Consider the following 19,571-nt stretch of genomic DNA (forward strand, 5'->3'; position numbering starts at 1 on the left):
TCAGAAGCCTCATCAAGTACAGCAGTCAAAGACGTTTCAGGTCATCAAATTCAGGGAAGTATCTTGGGCTGAATGAGGTTTCATCCTGTTCTCAGTTAGTGATTATTGAACAGATGGTTCTTTAACATTCTGAGACGCTGAGTAAGGTAGGTGGGCTCAGTTGAATTAATGAAGTACGCCACACTGGAACACTTACATCCTTAGCAGCCCTTGGAGTCTTTGTAAGGCCATCAGCTTTCCCAGTGTTGGGCACAAAGAAAACCTTCTCCTTCAGATATCTTAGAGAACCAAGGCTTGAGTAAAGTCTCTCAGGAAAGGCAGTCTTCCGATTGAGCAGTAAAGTAAGGTTTCCAACTGTAATTGTGCACGTAGGCAGTTCTGTCCTAAGTTCAGAACAGGTGTCCTGTCTGAGAGTTCTTGTGGTCTCATTGGAAAGTTAGGGCTCTGGGCCAGGTACGGATTCAGGATTTGGTTCATTACAGTAGCCAGCGAAGAGAAGAAAATTATCTGGCATTGAAACTTTCCAAGGTAGCTTTCTTTTCTTTCTTTCTTTCTTTTTTTTTTTTTTAAGATTTTATTTATTTATTTGATAGAGAGATCACAAGTAAGCAGAGAGGCAGACAGAGAGAGTGGGGAAAGCAGGCTCCCCGCTGAGCAGAGAGCCCGATGCAGGGCTTGATCCCAGGACCCTGAGATCATGACCTGAGCCAAAGGCAGAGGCTTAACCCACTGAGCCACCCAGGTGCCTGGTAGCTCTCTTTTCTTCACGTGACTTCCCCCCCCCACCTTTACTAACCTGATTTGGATTTTAAAATTTTTTCAGATGGAATTTGAGTCATAATAGATCTACAGTGTGGTTAGATATAATGTGCTTTCCTACAGGCAGAAAAATCTGGGATATTTTCCAACTATGCCTTAGAGTGAGCAGAATGTAATTTCCGCAAACACGGAAGGATTTCACTTTTCAATCCGTAAATAAAAGACAAAAGGAATCCTAGCCTTTAGGGAAGTCAACTTTAGCTCCTGCCTTTTCTTTCATTTTAGGTAAAAATTTTATCCTTTGTAATCTGTGGAGCCCTCTGACAAAGCACCAGGGCCACAACCAGTGGAATGCGTTCAGCCTCTCATGTCTCCAGAAGAGGGAGGAATAGAGATGGCATGAATTATGTCATGTATTTGTGAAGCAAAATGCCTGGTTTCTCATCATGGGGTAGATATTATTATTATTTTTTTATTTTTTATTATTTTATTATTATTATTTTAGGTGAGAACTCAGCTGTCCTTAGCCTCAAATGATTTTTTTTTTTTAATAGTGGGTTTGCTTGTAGGATCTCTGCATCTCACACAGAGGCCCACTTAGTGTTGGTCTGTGATGCAGTGTGAGTGTACAGGAATATGCTGACCAAATCCTACAGATTAATGGATCCTTCCTATGTCCCTCTGTACACAGTGCTTGAATTGTATCCGAAATCCCTATGTCCAGTATAACCACATTTCTGTGTTTTTAAGAAGTTAGGAATCTAAACAGTGTCTGTATTTAAGGGAGGGTTTTATGGGTGATTTTCTTCCCCCTAACTTTTTGATATCTCCAAATCTCTATTTCTCAGTATATATTTTAAGGATTTTATTTATTAGAGAAAGCATGTGTGGCATTCACACAAGGGAAGGGGCAGAGGGAGAGGGACAGGCAGACTCCACGCTGAGCACGGAGCCCAATGGAAGCCTCAATCCCAAGACCCTGAGATCAGGACCTGAGCCAAAACCAAGAGTCAGACACTCAACCAACTGAGCCACTCAGGTGCCCCTATTTCTTAATATTTTTATGATTAAAAAAGAAATTCCCCACTTACTTTTAAAACCCTGGCTTCCCCTGGCCTACTCGGTCAAGTGTCCAGTCTTGCGTGGCCTGCAGAGCCAGCTGTAGGCTGTCTGTATTCTTTCTCGTGCCTCTTCCTTTCAGAAATACTTGCCCTGACTTCTTTTTTGTCTTAGTCCTCAACTGTACCCTGATTTAGAACAACCCATTCAGTCCTTCTAAATTCCAGACACCTCAAGAAACCCTATTCGTTTCCCGAATATTCTACTTTTTGCCTCTGTGGGCACATTGTGTTCCTTGCTTGGTTCTTTTGGGTGATTTTTGAGCCTCCTCTTCTGTGTCCAAACCAAGTATCATCCTCTTGGAAGCTGTTTCACCGAAGGCTTCTGGTGACTTATTTCTGCCTCTTTATTCCTTACAGTACTTACTACATTCTTCTGTAGTGGTATGGTTCTGTGTGTCTTCCTTGTCCAAGCAGGAGCTCCTGAGGCTGAAATTGTCATATTCACCTTTTTTTTTTTTTTAAAGATTTTATTTATTTATTTGACAGAGCACAAGCAGGAAGAGTGGCAGGCAGAGGGAGAGAGAGAAGCAGGCTCCCCACTGAGCAAGGAGCCTGGTGTGGGACTCGATCCCAGGACCCTGGGATCATGACCTGAGCCGAAGGCAGACGCTTAACAACTGAGCCACCCAGGCGTCCCCATATTCACCTTTGTGACTCGGGTACTTTGAGCATACCGCCCAGCTTACAGGAGATACCCAGAAAAACATTTTTTGAGTGGAAAATACGTATATTGGGGGCTTGGTCTGGAACTTAAATGGATCAATTCCATTAACTATCAGTCAGTTCCATTAACCTAAATTAGTCAATTCCATTAACTATCATAAAATCATTTGGCTTAAGTAAATGAATAAGCTCTAATTGTACTTTGTGTGCTTTTAGTTAAATTTGAGAAACATTGGCATTCTAAATAACTATTATGTAATGAACCAGGGCATTTGCAATCTGCATTGGCAGTGGGGTTTTGGATGTTGCTGCAGTTTGCAGAATTTAGGATTAAATATCTTTGCATCTAAATCTGGTATGTTTAATTATGCCCCAGATATTAGTGCTTTGCTAGTATGCCATACAGATTCCTGGGCTTTCTCTTTGTTTTGTGCATTTGCATTTAATTTTTACCTTTCTGAGGGATAACTTGCGGTAAAGTGCACGCATCAGAAATGTCCACCTGGATGATTTTTACTTGGCTGTGCATGGCCTAGCTTCCACCTGTCTCAGCACTGTTGGCCCCCTGGCACTCCCTGGTGATCCCTTGTCCCGAGGTCCCCAACTCACCTCCTAGGGTCAGGAAGAAACTATGCCTGTGTTCTGTCATAGTTCAGACCTGGTCCTATGGAGGAGCCCAGTCAACGGGGAGGCAGTCTTGGGATAGAAATCCACCATCAGCAAGACTTAAAAATGGTGGCCCTTAAATGGTAAGGATGTCAATTATCTAAAGATTTCTAAAACACTTCCCTGTTAGTACCAATTAAATGAGGTGGAATAGTATTCTTTTATGAGAACCAGTTCTTAAAGGAGAAGGAAGGGGAAAGTTTTAACGAGAGCACATGCTTATTATGACTTTTGCAGTTTCAGCGCGTGGCCTTGATTGTTGGGTGTTCCCAGGTGTAGTCATTTTAAAGCCTTGATGAAAAGCACAGAGCTTTTCCTTAGGATGAGAAGTCTTAGGGTAGTGATACGCAATTAATGAATCATTGAACACCACCTCAAAAACTAATGATGTGCTACATGTTGGTTAATTGAATTTAAATTAAAAAAAAAAAAAGTCAGGGTAAACGCCAAGTCCACGGTTTTACTTTGCAAGTAAAATGTTCCTTGATCAGAGCTACCTTACTGCTAAGGAAGTAATGATTCATGGAAAGTTTCATGGGAAGAATGTTGTAGGACAGATTAGTAGACGCAACAGTGGAAAGTTTTATTGACCCCACTGGACAAGAAGTAACCATAGAACATTCTTCAGTATATTACAGCCTCCTTAAATACAATTATCAAGCACAGAAACATGTGGGTTGTCTTTTTCCTAATTATAAAGCACTGTTTTTCAAACAGGATTGAGTCCCATTTATTGGTCATGCAATGAGTTTAATGCATAACAACTATCATATTTTTATATGGAAAAGTAGAAGGAAGAGTACAGCAAATACCCATCTGCCTTATCCAGATTCAACAATTAAATTTTTCAAATTTACTTTAGTGTATATGCAATCCGTTTCAGAATAAGTCACCTGCAGACGTCAGGGTACTTTGTTTCTGACGTGTGTACAAAAACAAGTTTTTCTACATACTAAAATTAACATACCCTAACAAGATTAATTATATCCTAATATGCAGTGGTCCAAAAAAATGAGCTAACTCTGTTTTTTAAAAATATCCTTGTAGTTGGGTTGCATGTAGCCAAGGTAAGTATTATTTCGTAAAACTTGTTTCAGTTACATACGTGTATATATGCACACATATATGTATGTGTGTGCTGATCAATACATATTCTTAGTGTGGGTCTCCTTCAGAATTTGGAACTAGGGCTTTATAGTGCTAATATAGCAGTATGGAGAAGTTGGTTATGTAAATAAGTATTCACTGCTCGATGATACTCCTGTTCTGAGTGTCATATGGCATCTAGAAAGAGTGAGTACTTTCAGTAACCTAAAAATCCAGCAAGGAAGATAAAGCAAGTAGGGTCCCTCTTGACAGTCTTAACAAGAGCCAGAGTGGATCGGAAAGGAGCGGAAGGAAGATGGGCAGGAGTTGGTGGAAGAAATCTTGCAGAGATGGTAGGATTTGGATCAGGCAGAGGACTGGGAAAGGGTATGCCCAGAAAGGAATAACTTAAGTACTGGGGAGGAAAGGAGGTGCAGAGATGTGTTCGGTGCATTGCGGTGCTGAGGCCGGTCGGGGAAGTGGTAGAAGGATGGAGGGAGACTGAGGGTAGTTGGAATAGGAAACATTACTCAGGGACTAAGTACCAGCAGGAGGAAGAAGAACCCAGTTCCTTTGTTAAAGGAAGAGCCGTAGTACAGCTTGTCCCGTGCTCTCACTAGAGGCAAGCAGAAGTGGAGAAGGTCAGTGGAACGGCTCTCCATCCCCGTGCAATGTGTTTAAACTCTTGCCCTTCGTCTGGATGAGGTAGGAAATGGGGTTGTGGGGTCAGGAAGGTGGATCTGGGGATAGCAGGGAAGGCTCGATCTAAGGAGAAATTATTGGGCAAAGAAGTCAGAGGATTTTGTGATAGCATGAGTCAGGCGTGGAGAGAGAACCTGGGTAAAATCAGATCGTGATGCCATTGAGAGAGAAGTTCATGGAATTCACTACAGCCCAGTTTGGAAACGCACATGTCTGTAAAAACAAGCTTCCATGACCTAACGCTCTCAAGAATTAGTTTAGGAGGCTTTTTGCAGGAAGGAGCAAGTTACGATCATTAGATAAGTTTTTCTTATACAGTTTTTCCTTATTTTGCGTAAAGGCTTGGGGAGTTGTTAGACATCTCCCTTTAGGGCCTGAATTTAGGGTCCTCCTTTCACCAAAGTAGCAACATAGGAGACCATAATCCCTATATAAAAACTTAAGGACCAGATACTGAGATTTTAAATTTTAGTCATTTGAGGTCTTGCACCTTTTCAGAAGTTAGATTTAGTTCCTCAGATACTAGGTGTTCTGCTTTTGGGTAAATGGGCATCTTTTGGAAACATTCTCTTTATTGTTCCGTTCAGGTTCATTGAAACTGTATTCTGAAGGGGCCTCCTGTGTGCTTTGAGACTCTGCTTGTCTTTGCTCCTCCTGTCTCTCCCCTGCAGGGCACACATGTGCACACAAGCGGATTCCATGAAGCAGGGCGGTGAGGGAATTATCATCTTCCACTGGAAAAGCTTAATCATGGTGACAGCTGTACTGTGGCTCTTGGCTTTGGACTCTCTGAAGTTCCCACTCACTTGGGGTACGTCGTGTTGGACAACCGATAGCCTACACTTAGAGCACCTAATCCTGCACAAGGCCCTGTTCCAAGCCCTTCACAATTACTCATTCATTTAATCATCATGATTGCCCTCTGAAGTAGGTTCTGCTGTCCCCACTTTACCGATGGGGAAACTGAGGCATAGGACAAGCAGTTTGCCTGCAGTGATACATTTGATATGGCAGAACTGAGATTTGGACGTATCTGCACTGTATCTGCTTTTAACCACTAACGTGTGCTACCCCTGGGATATCATTAACCTCTGTTCAGGACACGTGGCTTTGGACCTGGGGCTTTCCTGGGCATCTCTGGGGGCTGGTTGCTTGCAAGTGTTTTGTGTAGGCCCTGGAAGGCTGTGCCCTCTGGAAAGCACTGTCAACCCGGATAGAGGCCTGGGAGCTTAGAAAGATCATGGGGTGGTGTTTATCTTAAAAATCACAATCCACACTTCAGTTTATTTCTTTCTAGTGATTTTTTTCCAGATTATAAAACAGTGTGTTCCTAGAGGACTGTCCTCTATCCGAAATACAGATCTTCAGTGCTTTTAAACTGCTGTGGCTCTGGGAGAAAGAAGCCTGCTCTTAACCTTTGTCTTGGTAGCCGAGCCTCTAATGATTATCTACCTACCAGGGCTTCAGCCAGAAGGGGGACTGGATGTGCAGGCCTGTTTCACTGGCGTTGAGAATCATCATTAGTGGTTGAAACAGAAGCAACCGACATGTTTTATTCAGGATATCTTGGGGCTTACGGTAGTTTCTTTTCTAACTTATTAATGTCAAATTGGGAACATCTCCAGTAATTGCCTTGCGGCCCCAGGAACTGCCTAAATCTGTTTGTTAGTATTTGCTCTTCTGGTTGCTCGCCCATACATGTTTTCACTGGGCAATATTTAATGGACACACAGCGATTTAAGTAAAGTAAATGTTAGGGGTTGTCAGGGTGTGGGAAACTAGGAAAGGATTTGGCGTATCACAGTGGGCTCCCGGTGGAAGGTGGGATGTCCGCTCAGACCTTGGAGCCCGCTGGACTCCCCGCTCCGCCGCTCGCTGGCTTTATGACCGCGGACAAGCCACTTGCTTTTTCCATCTGTAAAGTAGGAGTCATTAATCTTGTGTTCTTGAAAAGGAAAACTAAATAATGTATGTGAAGCATGTAGAAAATTATACGATGCTTAAGTCTTTAACTGGTAGCTTCTCCTTTTAAAATTAATTTGTACTATTTTGCCAAGATCCTGTCCTCTCTTGAACCCTTCTTTTTGAGGCCTGCGTTTGTCCTTTAAAAGAAATCACTGCCTTCTCAGACTTTGGAGGATAAAAGGACTCCTTTGTTTTTGGGTTCACCTTCTATTATGATTTCCTAGGGGACAGGGAACTACACTTGTTCTTGTTGCTGGTGCTGTAGATCTGTTATTTTTTCCAGTTTCTCATGTAATGCGGAGCAAGCCTGCACACATCCTTAGGCCATCACAAATAACGTACTGGTGTGTTAGAGGGAGCAAGCACGTGGTCTCAGCAACAGTTAGGACAGTGAACACAGGGAAACTGTCGCTTAGGAAGGGACTAGTACACCTGCGTGTTCTGTACATCATGGATCTTAATATTTGTCTTTTGTTAATTGGTCACTTGTATTCCCTTTGGAGGAACATGCCATGCGACACATCAGTTTTTGAATATTTGACCTTTGGCATGAATCATGAGCCATTAACCACCTGCCGTCCAGTCTGTCTGGAAGATAATCCTGGATAACCAGGTTCTCCTTGATCTCATCTCTAACAGCCGAGAGACTGTGAACACCTGGGACACCTGGCTGCCCCAGCTGGCTGTTTGTCTGCCATTGATTGAGCAATAGAGACTAAGGTCCTACTGAGGAAGGAACATGGGACAGGACACAGGTGGCTTCTTAGACATCGCGTCCCTTTGAGGCTGCGGTACATTGGGGTGCAGAATGTTCTACAGATGCTTGGGTATGTAGCCAAGTAAGCACAGTTAAAGGGGTAAAGGCAAATTTCGTGGAGAGCGAAAAGGAAGCAATCAGTTCTCACTGAGCATGAGAGTGGGGGTAGCTTTGTGGAAGAGGCGGTGTCTGATCTGGTCCTTGAAAGGTGAATTAGGGTGGAGGCATGCGAGGCCACACTAGGTGAGGCACTAGCAGGTGCTTAACACGCTGAAATAGGCAAGTGCACGGAGCATTCAGGGGCTTGTTGGAGTAATGGAATAAGATACAGGCCAAAAGCTGAGAGTCTGGTATAAGTCCTGGTTCCTGAGTAGCTATAACTGCAACTTATTTGACGCCTCCCCATTGAATCTGTAAAGCACACCTATGGACACCTACTTCGTGGCCCCGCGGGTGTTAAATGAGTGGATATAAAGCTCCAGCCTCACGCTGGTGCCTCATGCCTAGATGTGCTCAAATAGCATTGTGGACATATCTCCTGGAATATGGCTAAGACAGGGCACCGATCAGAGAATTCCACACTTGGTCTTAGCCAAAAGTCTGAGAAGTGATTAGAGAGTTCTGAATTCTTTGCTAAGGATTTCACTCTTTAGGGAATTTTTTTAATTACTTTTTTTTTTAAAAATAGGCTTCATCCCCAACATGGGGCTTGAACTCATGACCCTGAGATCAAGAGTCACATGCTCGACTGACTGAGCCAGCCAGGCACCCCTAGTCTAGAGAATTTTTTAATGTTTTCAGAAGGAACCGAAGACATGATCTGGTTTATCTTTTAAAAACATAGTTTTATTTGGCCCGAGGCAGTCAGTTTTAATACTGCTTGGCCTCATTTGAAGCCTAACACAACTTCTGCACAAAAAATGAATGTGTTTTTCATGGGCATTGAAATTCTTTTCCTTGACTATGATGGTATTTATAATTTTGTAGAATGAAAGGGAGATTTTTATTCCTAATTTCTAATTTATTTCTAATTGCTAAAATACCCCGGCTTACATTAGAAAAAATAAAATTGTATAAAGGAAATAAGTTCCATATTGCAGAAGGCAAAGAAACTAAGAAAGGTCAGTTTTTTTCTATTTCAAAATTAAGTATATTATTTCTAAGCCCTATCTGATGGCTGGTTGTGTTCTGATCTATTTATAACAAAACTGATACTGCAGATTATCAGTACATATGCAGTTGGTTTGTTTGTTTTTTAATAGTACCCAAAAAATTCAACCCTGATCCTCAGAGAATAACTTAATGATGAGGCTTAGGTTTGCTTTGGGAATGTACTTTGGGTCCTGAGTATCAAGTTCTGTTTCCTGGCTCAGTCTTATTAAGCAACTTTTTGAAGGATATGAGCCAAGCTGTTTCCTTCAGTGTGGCTTTCTCTGGGTGCCCTGGCAGTGCAGGACAGAAGTAGCTCTGCCAGTTTTTGAACTGGGTATGTCTGACCACATTCCCCCTCTTATGTATGGGAGCGAGAGTATAGCCTTCACAGCCAGGCAGGATGACGTACCTAGTATCTATAGACTAAGGGACACCTACCTCTTTCTCCTAAGGGGTTATGATAAGGCAGATGGGAAATAGAGTAGCAATAATATCCAAAAAAAAAAATTAAAAAGTAATGGAAGGCCAATCACCAGGTCTAACATTTACTCATTTGGTTCTGAGCTTCCTAGCACCCAAGGCACAAAGGGAAACATGATTGTTATCTGATGGACACCCCTCTCGTGTTGACTATTATCTTCACTTTATGTATTTGTCTAAGAAGCTTTACTGTAGTAGACAAATTACTTCCCCGTGTAGGGTCAATTACTTTTCCTGGGGAAGGTATACCTTAATGAACAGAATGTGGATTGAAATTAAAGTCTCTCGGGTTCATCGTCAAGCTGCTGTTTTTTTTTAAACAGGCATTAAGCCAAGTGAGATTTGCAAGGATTCTCTCAGGGCTGAGAGTCTGACTTCTGTTGCAGGTCAGCCCCCCTCGTGTGAAGTTAGTCACTGTCATGTGTGTCTGAGAGCGCGCCGAGAAGTCCTCCGTGGCCTCGTTTGGATAGGAGATACTGAAAGACTGCAAGACAGTGCTGGCTCAGGGTTATCATTCGGAAACGTAGATTAAGCGCACGTTCTTCCCAAGAACCCCACCCTCTGCCTTTTGGGGATGAGAGAGGCAGTGAGTAAAGGCCAGAAACAGTAAAGGCCGCTGCCAGAAACCGGTGCAGGTAACTCCCCTGGGGGGAAGGGTTCCAGCCTGCCCCCCGGAAGTGGGCAGTTCAGTGCCCAGGGGTTCTCACACCCCTCAGTTTCTTCTAAGTGTAGGAACTAAAAGCCACAGTAATGTTTATTCTGCATTTAGTCCTAAAATTGGGGTTTCCTGCTTCCCCTTCTTTAGAACGAGGAATCCCACGTCTCCCCACTAGAAGGAACTGTGAGCCCTTCCTTCCAGAAGGCTGCAGAGACTCTACTGTAGAGGGGAAGGGCAGGAGGTAGGGGCTCACTTCCTTTTCCCAAACTTGCCTGTCTTTGAGGCACAGGTGATGCCCAGAGAACTCCTTTCTCCTGGAAATGGCCCCCTTTTGGTGTCGCTTGCCATGCCTGCACAGTCCCTACTGCAGGGAATCGTGGCTGTCCTTTACCTGCTGTTGGTATTTGGCGTACCTTGCCCGATTTTCATTACCCTAGGCTTCTCCATCCAGCCTTCTCCCCGCTTTCATTTAATTCTTCTGTAGATTAAATGACATCCAGTAAATCTTTACCAGGTCAGACTCATTTCGTAAGGGATGAGTTTGTATTAATCAAAAGTGTGAGTTAGAAGCTGTTTTGAAGATATCTGCATTTTTGAGTGCATGTAACTCAAAGTAGGTTTACACTGCTGCCTGGTAGAGGCTTAATGAGAAGCTAATTATTTCTAATTACAGTATCAAGTGTTTGTGAGTGCTTGAAGATGCTTGAAAAATTTGTTTTTGAGAGCCTTAAACACTTCGTCTAATCGCCTTCCGTCTGTTAATTCGCAGTGTCTGGATAAAGGGTTGGGCCAGCGAAGGGTCCTGTGCTCCCGCCCCTGCTCCTAACCATCGTTAATCCCAGAGCAATGAGAAGAACGTCACCTGCAGGCCAGAGCTAGAACTTGTGATGCTGTCAAGTTTCTTTTGTCATTGATGCCAAGAGAAGAAGAGGCAGGGGAAAAATTAAAGCTCCGTGATAAAACCAGTGACTTAGTTCCTGTCCTGGACGCCGTGAACTTTAGAGAAGTTCAGTCCTTTTCCTGGGAAGGTCGTACTGACGCACGCTTCTTTCAAGTTCACGGCGTACTCTTGTGAGACCTGAACTACAGAAGGGAGTGATCTTTGTCTAAACTAATTAGAACAAATATTTTATGAAGATACTTGACCGGCAGGCACAATATCCTTTGGGACATTGTATGGAGGGCATTAAGGGTTTTCATGTGTCGCGGGTAGTGGGAGGCAAAGTGACATTCTGCTGAGCTTCAGGCATTGACTATTCCTTGTCGGAATCCATGTGAATGTGTTTAGTGGGTCATGATTCAGGTGCTCGGCAGGCCTTACTTCTCCAGGGCTGGTTAGCTCATTTAGCACGGAGACGAGGTGTTGAGTGCTGGGGCCCAGGGGGTTGCTTGGGCTTCCCTGGGTTCCATGTTTCTTGAGTGGCGCGATACTTTGTGAACCCACGTCCGGTTACCACAGAGCAGCAGGAGGGAAGACAGCTTAGGAGTGTCTTCTGGATTCCTAGCAGCGAAGTGAGAGGCAAAGCTCACATGTTTTTGGTAGAGCATAAAAAAGGTATCCCTGTGCTGGCCAGCACCTTGTTCTCTCTGCCGTATCACCCGGCCTAAGGACAGGCTTTTCTCCAGGCAGATTCCTGGCTCATCTACTGAGTGCCTTTCCCCACATGCCCCCAGAACTGAGCCCCTCAGTCGCTAGGCCCTCACGTGTGGCTTGCCTCTCCTCCACAGGTCTCTCAGCTCCCTTCTCTGGTTTTTGCCTTGCTTCTCTCATTCTCTTTCTTGTCTTAGTGACTGTCCGTGCTTGCATGTGATTGCGAGAAAAGCAGTGATTGCGAGTTTAGCCTGCAGGAGGAGAGTGCTGGCTGAGCGGTCTAAACCAAACGCAGAGTGTTCCCACAAGTCTGGGTCACCTGCAGAACCGTGGAAGGGACGCCGCGGAATGGGTTCTCACACAGTTGGGGGCCGAGCTTATCTTAGAACGTGTTTTGTGTTTCATACATCAGAGTTAAGCCCCAGCTAAGTTATTTATTATCTGTGGAGGACCTCGAGAAATATACATATTCTTATTTTTTTTGGAAGATTTAATTTATGTATTTGACAGAGAGAGAGAGCACAGGTTGGCAGAGGGAGAGGGAGAACCAGGCTCTCTGCTGAGCAGGGAGCCCAATGCGGGGCTCAATCCTAGCATTCCGGGATCGTGACCTGAGCCCAAGGTGGACCCACTGGGCCACCCAAGTGCCCCACATATATATATATTCTTTATAAACCTTGCTTTTCTTATCAGATAGGATTAGCATGAAGAATGTATGAATACTAAAAAAACTATGTAGCACAATGCGTGACTCATCCCCCAAGTACTCCGTCACTGGAGACAGTCAGCCTGGGTTTCAGTCCTTAACCATTTACTAGTATGTGCACTCGGGAACTTCTCTGGGCCTAGTCTTCTCATTTGTAAATTACTTCTCTGCCGTGTATGGCCCTTGAGATCCGCTAAGCCCAGTGCAGTGAGCAGGGGAATCCGCAGCTGTCTCTGCTGCTGGGAGTCTAGGCCCCAGCAAATGATTCGCCAAGTCCCCGGCCCGGCCCCGGCCACTGGCAACATTGCGGAAGGTCAGGAGGCCCCCCACACAGCCTGGGGCCCTCGGCTCATTGTCAGTCGTCTTGTTAGTATGAGCAAGAAAAAACCTTTTTTTTTTTTTTCCTTTTTTGAAGCCACCGAGATTTCATCATTATTCCTACAGCAAAGCCTAGCACATTCTGATTGGCATTGCCACAGGAAGAGCCCTACCTTGGGACCTGAAGTTAGATTATGGCCGAAATGAGTGAGAGTCCAGAACGTCAGCCATGTGGGCCCAGACACCCGGCCACAGGGACTTGTGGGTGCCTCAGATACTTGTAGCTCCTCTGAGGGCCTCGAAAGCACCCTCATGTGTGCTGGGACATACAAACCTGGGAACTGACAGCCGGTTTGAAGGACCTGGTGCTTTCCTGTATGACCAAGCTCCAGCAGCTTTCGTTAACGCCAGAGGTTCCTTGTATTCTCAGCTGTTCTCCCTCCCTAGTTGTGACCTCTCCGTGTCTCTGCATGTTCGGGCCCCTCTGTGACCCCCAGAGCCTCAGCCCGTGCCCTCTAGGCACCCCCCATCCTGGTTCTTCTCTTTCCCTTTCCCTGTTCTCTTGGGTGGGGTTTTGGATGGTGTACCTCTGCCTGGCCGGTCCTTCCCTCTTGTTCATTTTCCTCTGGAGCTTTTAGGGGTTAATTGTGAACCGTGCTGGAGAGAGCCTCTTTGGAAGCCTGCCTAGTGTGTTGGAGCAGCGCTGTAATGGACTGAGCTGGGCCTGGCTTCCGGTGGGTAAGGTGAGCTCACTTACGTGGTGCTGGAAGCTTGGATTGTTGCAGAGATGACTCAGTGTCCATTTTTGATGTTCATCCAGGGCTTAGGCTTTTCTGTAGCCTTTGTTCCAGAACACTGAGGTGACAGGGGAAATGTTTCTGCTGCCGGAAGGAAAACATTATTAGGAATGGCTTTTCACTGGGATGCTGGTGGTCTGCCTTTCACATAAACTTAAGAATAACCAAGTAATTAGAAGAGTACTGAAAGGGGTTAGCAGTCATTGTTTAAAAATAGCATCTATTCTGCTGAAATAATAATTCGTGTTCATTTTTTGGGGGGATTGGAAAATGTGGAAACATCATAAAAAGAATGACTCTTCCTAACCCCACCGTGCAGAGGTAACCATTGTTTGGAGCTTGTTTTCCTTTCCATTTTTACATACAGGTACATTTTTAAATGAAATCAGAATGACAACAATAGCAAACCTTTTTGAAACCACTCTCGGTGCCAGGAACTCTTTAAGTACTTTCTGTGCATTATGCCATTTGTTCCTCACAACTCTTTGAAGAGGGATTATCTCTATTTGACAGAAGAGGAAACTAAGACATAGAGAGGTGAGGTCATTTTTCCAAAGTCACACAGCTTGTAAGAGTGACATCAAGACTGAAACCAAAAGTACTCTCACCTCCAGAGCTCAGGGTCTTGACTATTTCCTGATAATGTCTCACAGAAAAGATAGGTTGGATTAAATTTCATGGAATTTTGCCAAGTTAGCTCTGAGGGGTCTGGCTTGATCTCTTTATAGATGAGGAAGTTGAAGACTACAGAATGACTTGACTTAGCTAAGAACACAAAACCAGCTAATGTCAGTGCCCAAACTGGACCCTGCGTCCCCTGATGCGCACAGTTCATGTGCAGATCGGCTCCGGGTCCGCTGTGAACCTTTGTCCTCCCTGGGTCCCGCCCCAAAACAGCTGTGCCCCATGAGGCCTCAGGGCTGGCTCCCGACTAAATGGAGGACGGAGGCCGCCCACAGCTTTCTCCCCAGCGCTGAGATGAAATTTCACTTTGAGTTTAGGGAACGAATGGCCATCTATCTAGTAGTGATGTGTACAGCTGACTCTTAATTACCCTGCAGAGTGAGGGCTATAAAAGGCTGTAAAAAGGTGCGGCCCAACAATAGTTCCAACCTTCTACCCTCGTCAAACATTTTAAACTGAGATTTGCTGACGAGCAGTAGGATTGATTGATTTGAGCTTTGAATGCTGTTGCTCTCCCCAGCCTGGACTCACGAGGACATGCCAAGCATTGTTACAAGTTTAAAGTGAGCCAAAAGTCAGGCAGCTCTCTGTGTGCGAACATTCCTGAGTGTTCGAGGCTGTCCTGGCCCAGCTGACTCCAAGGGACGAGGCCGTCGCCTTGGGTCGCCAGCGCTGGAGGGCCCACGGCTCTGGGGAGGAGGATTGCAGGAGGAAGAGGTGAGGACTTACTGCTGCCTTTGGGAAGGTAAAGTAGAGAAACTTCTGTATCTTCCAACGTCCCGGACTTCTCAGTACCAAGCAGGTTTGGGTGGTTTTTCTTAAACTAACTCTATCTGATCTTTGAGCTCCAGAGGGTAAAAACAGGTCTTAGGTAAAAACAAAGTGCAGCAAAAAAGACAAGAAGAGTGATAATTAGTCAAAACTAAGGCGTGCTGTCAGAGGTGAAGCTTGTGGTTACCCCCAGCGATGGGGGGTTCTGGATTTATGATTGAAGGGGGCACGGGGAGCTTGGGTTTTGCTTTATTGGGTTTTTTGTTCGTTTGTTTTTTAGAGAGGGAGGGAGGGAGACTTAGGGAGAAGGAGAGAGAGAATCTTAAGCAGGCTCCATGCCCAGCTCAGAGCCTGACTCAGGGCTTGATCTCACAACCCTGAGATCACAACCTGAGCTGAAACCAAGAGTCAGAGGCTCGACTGACCGAGCTACCCAGGCACCCCTTTGTTTTCGCTTATTTGTTTTGCTTTACTGGATCCTGGTTATATGTTCTTAAATGTGTTCTTTTCTGTATGTAAATTATACCTCAGTTAAAGTTTAAAGGTCTTTATTTGTATTTGTGTTACCTTGTTGCACACGGATCCTCAGAAAAATCTCCATTTAGTTGAACCCGTTTGAAGTGATTTAGAACTTACTACCCAGCTGTTGGGAAAACCGCTCTGCCTGAAATGATCAGATCCATATGGGCAGAACGTCCAAGGTCATGTTCCTGATTCTGTTAAAATATATCTTAAGTGATTTCAGTGTGACTCTCCTAGAATAAAGAAGGACGTCATTTGCGTTCAGCAAACATTATTGACAGCCTCCGGTGAATAGGGGCAGAGCTAACAGTACAGACCAGGTGTAGGTATGACATGTCTCTCCCCTGAAGGAGCCTGTGCTCTGTAGGGGATAAAATCCACGGGTCAAGGACACAAGGACACGTCAGCTGGTTCCACAAAAGCATCACGGGTGATCGCAGAAGGAATGGGCCACTTTCTGATGGACTAGGAACAGCTCATGGCAGAAGTAGGATTTTAAGTGGATCTTTGAGAATATGTGAGATTTTGATAAGCGGGAGTGGGTGGGCATCCTTTATATGAGAAAATCCATAGATAATTCACATACATTCTGGGAACTTTGGGTTGTATGGCTCACTCAAGATGAATGGCATCCATTAGCTGTTAGGTGAGGCCTGAAAGGTAAACCAGGCCTTATAGTGGCCGGATTGTATTATTTAATTTGGGAGGCTTTGGGGAGCCAAAGAAAGTTTCTGAGAAGTTAGATGAGCATAGATCAGTGAATATCTCTAGTGAAATCAGATTTGTAGCCTCATGATTTTACGGTTACCACGGATTGCCCTGTCTGCGCCAAATAATCATTTTCTAGATTCAGTGCATTCTGTGTTACTGTAATTTGAACCCATTCCTGTCTGGGTTCACTAGTGAGTCACGGGTACCTAGTTCCCTTGAGCTCCCCATCGTCATCTCTCTAGGACTTGAAGATGATGGTCATATACCTTCTTTATTCCCTACACCCATCTTTCCATCTTGACCAGCTGACGTCACAATTTTTTTTTCCATCCGTTTTCCTAGTTTTACAAGTGATTTGGCATTTATTTCCTTCCAGCCTTTCCTATGTGATGCTCTTCTGCCAGATAGAAACATTCATAGCAAAATTGTGTGTTGGAAGAGAGGGGCCAAGAAATAATGTTAACAAACTTTTGTGAGTTGTGTAGGAGGACTGACTCACCAACCTGGGACTGTGTCCCACTGTGCCATCGGGCTCCTTTCTCTAGGAAAAAGCACTGGGGAGGATGTTTCATGGGACAAAGTGTTAATACTTCATTGTTGGAAATGAACACATTCAAGTCTGGGTCACTTGGGCAGGGGGGAAGTGTGTTAATATCTTATAAACATTTTGCTATTTCTGCCTACTGTCCCTTAAAACACAAGATGACTTGTGCTGAATATTGTCTCCCATTTGGTCTCCATTGAGCCTCTGTGTCAAGGCATTATTTTAGTCAAAGGGTAGTTAACTTGACAGGTAAGCTGCGTCGGCTGAGATGTTGCTAGTCTTTGTTCAGAAATTACATTCAGATCCTACAAAGGCTTGTCTTTAGTCCTTTGGGGACACCTTGGTAGGGTGTCCTGATGTAGAACAAGAACCCAGTTAGGGTGACTTGGGTTCAGATCCTGCCTCTTGCCGTCTCAGTTCCTCCGTACATGGTTTTAACGTCGTCTTTACCTGGCACCCAGACTACCTTTGCCTTTCCTTTCTGGAGCACAAACTAGTTACCCTCCTCGCCACGGTGCTCAGTGATCCTTTGTACTTCTTCCCAGATGGCCCCCGAGTAAGAAAGCCATTTCCCTTGGTATTACCAAGGGAAATTATTGTTTTTTAAGATTTTATTTGTTTATTTGACAGACAGAGATCACAAGTAGGCATAGAGGCAGTCAGAGAGACAGAGAGGGAAGCAGGCTTCCTGCCGAGCAGAGAGCCCGATGTGGGGCTCGATCCCAGGACCCTGGGATCATGACCTGAGCCGAAGGCAGAGGCTTTAACCCACTGAGCCACCCAGGTGCCCCTTGTTCTTGTTTTTTAATCCCGTCAGTCATGATTTGGGGTTGTTCATTTCCACCTCTAAATACAGTCGTTTTACTCAGTAAAGTTAATCTTATCACATCTGTTTAATGATTCCATTAAGAAAATAATTCCTTGTGTTGATGAAGGTACCTGCTGGAACTGTTTCCTCAGTCTTCTGTTATGTGATCGTGATCGGGTTCTGAATTGGATGCATTGCCCTCCATGCTGCAATTCACATGGAGCGGGGCGTGGTAGACACCCCAGTTACCCAGGCATTTTGGGAAACTAGCACTGCTTGGTAACCTCGTGCCATTATGCATTTTCTACCCTGGCAATTGGCAGTTGTCATCTAATAAGACAAAACATCGGGCACCCTGTGGGACCGGCCTCTCATAGTTAGTATACGTCGATGCAGGACAGGGTTGGTCTGTCCTCTCTTCCACTGGAGAGGATAGTAGGGAGTTTTTATCTTAGGAATACTTGTGGTTTAAAGATTTATTTATTTGAGAGAGAGAAAGAGCACATGCACAAGTGGGGAGCGGGAGAGTCTCACGGAGGCTCCCCGCTGAGCGCGAAGCCTGACACGGGGCTTGATCTCACGACCCCGAGATCATGACCAGGCTGAAACCAAGAGTCTGACATTCAACCGATGGAGGTCCCCAGGCACCCCTGAATACTTGCAGTTTGAAAATCTGGGACCTGAAGTATATCTGTTGTGTGTACACAGATTCTATCACAAGAACACTGCCTTTGATGTCAAACCTTAAAGTGCTTCTTCCCTGTCTCTCGTGCAGGTAGAACGTCATGACATGAATACCTTAAGCTTGCCCCTGAGCATTCGCCGAGGGGGGTCGGACACCAACCTCAACTTTGACGTACCAGATGGCATCCTGGACTTCCACAAGGTCAAGCTCAGTGCAGACAGCCTGAAACAAAAAATTCTGAAGGTGACCGAGCAGATAAAAATTGAGCAGACGTCCCGTGACGGCAACGTCGCCGAGTATCTGAAACTGGTCAGCAGCGCGGACAAGCAGCAGGCCGGCCGCATCAAACAGGTCTTCGAGAAGAAGAATCAGAAATCCGCTCACTCCATCGCCCAGCTCCAGAAGAAGTTAGAGCAGTATCACAGAAAGCTCAGGGAGCTCGAGCAGAACGGAGGCTCCAGAAGCTCCAAGGACATTTCCAAAGACAACCTCCACGCTCTGAGAGATGCCGCTGCCAAGTCTCGAACTGCCCCCCACAGCACGGAGTGCGCGAAGTCGGGCATGCCGGGCGTGTCCCTCACTCCGCCCGTGTTCGTCTTCAACAAGTCCAGAGAGTTCGCCAACCTGATCCGGAATAAGTTCGGCAGCGCCGACAACATCGCGCACTTGAAGAACTCCCTGGAGGAGTTTCGGCCCGAGGGCAGTCCCCGGGCCTATGGGGGCAGCGCCACCATCGTGAACAAACCCAAGTACGGCAGCGACGATGAGTGTTCGAGCGGCACTTCGGGCTCCGCCGACAGCAACGGGAACCAGTCCTTCGGGGCCAGCGGCGCCGGCGCGCTGGACAGCCAGGGCAAGCTGACGGTGATCCTGGAGGAGCTGAGGGAGATCAAGGACACGCAGGCTCAGCTGGCCGAGGACATCGAAGCGCTCAAAGTGCAGTTCAAGAGAGAGTACGGCTTTATTTCTCAGACCCTGCAAGAGGAGAGGTACAGGTACGTCAGCTTCTTCTCCCGCCTTCTTTCGGGAGCCTGACTTACCCTGACTTATGGGATGGCCTCTGTGACAGGGATGTCCTGATAGTTGTATTTTCCACGAGTGTGGATATGGATCCAAAAAGTGGAAAATCAGTAGTTTTTCCCCCTGCTTCATGGTGCCAAACTTAATGACTTGTAACTTACTGTTTGACACTTTAGAGCAACTTGTGTGAGTCTTTTCAGATATTGCTGTGTGGTCTGTGACGCGTGCACACCCTGTTCTGATTCAGGAGACTTCTCTGAAGAGGTTTCATTACACTGATTCACAGATCTCTGTTTTCTTTTCCTCTGTAATAACCGTCAAGGAAAAAAACCACTGCATTGCTTATCAAGGTCGATTTTCTTTGCTACCTTAATCTTAAAGTCTTTATGTAATGAGTATTTCTTT

General features: G+C 45.3%; 1 protein-coding gene across 1 annotated transcript in view; it reads left to right on the forward strand.

Annotated features, from left to right (window-relative positions):
- Positions 1-19,571, forward strand: part of TMCC3 (transmembrane and coiled-coil domain family 3) — a 68,185-nt gene that overhangs the window by 37,123 nt on the left and 11,491 nt on the right. Inside the window, exon 2 of the mRNA XM_080811924.1 lies at positions 18,237-19,141. Coding sequence (XP_080668050.1) covers positions 18,237-19,141 — 905 coding nt within the window. The remainder of the gene's footprint in view (positions 1-18,236; positions 19,142-19,571) is intronic.

Source organism: Martes martes, assembly GCF_963455335.1.
Source record: "Martes martes genome assembly, chromosome: 8".
In the NCBI taxonomy this organism is placed as follows: domain Eukaryota; kingdom Metazoa; phylum Chordata; class Mammalia; order Carnivora; family Mustelidae; genus Martes; species Martes martes.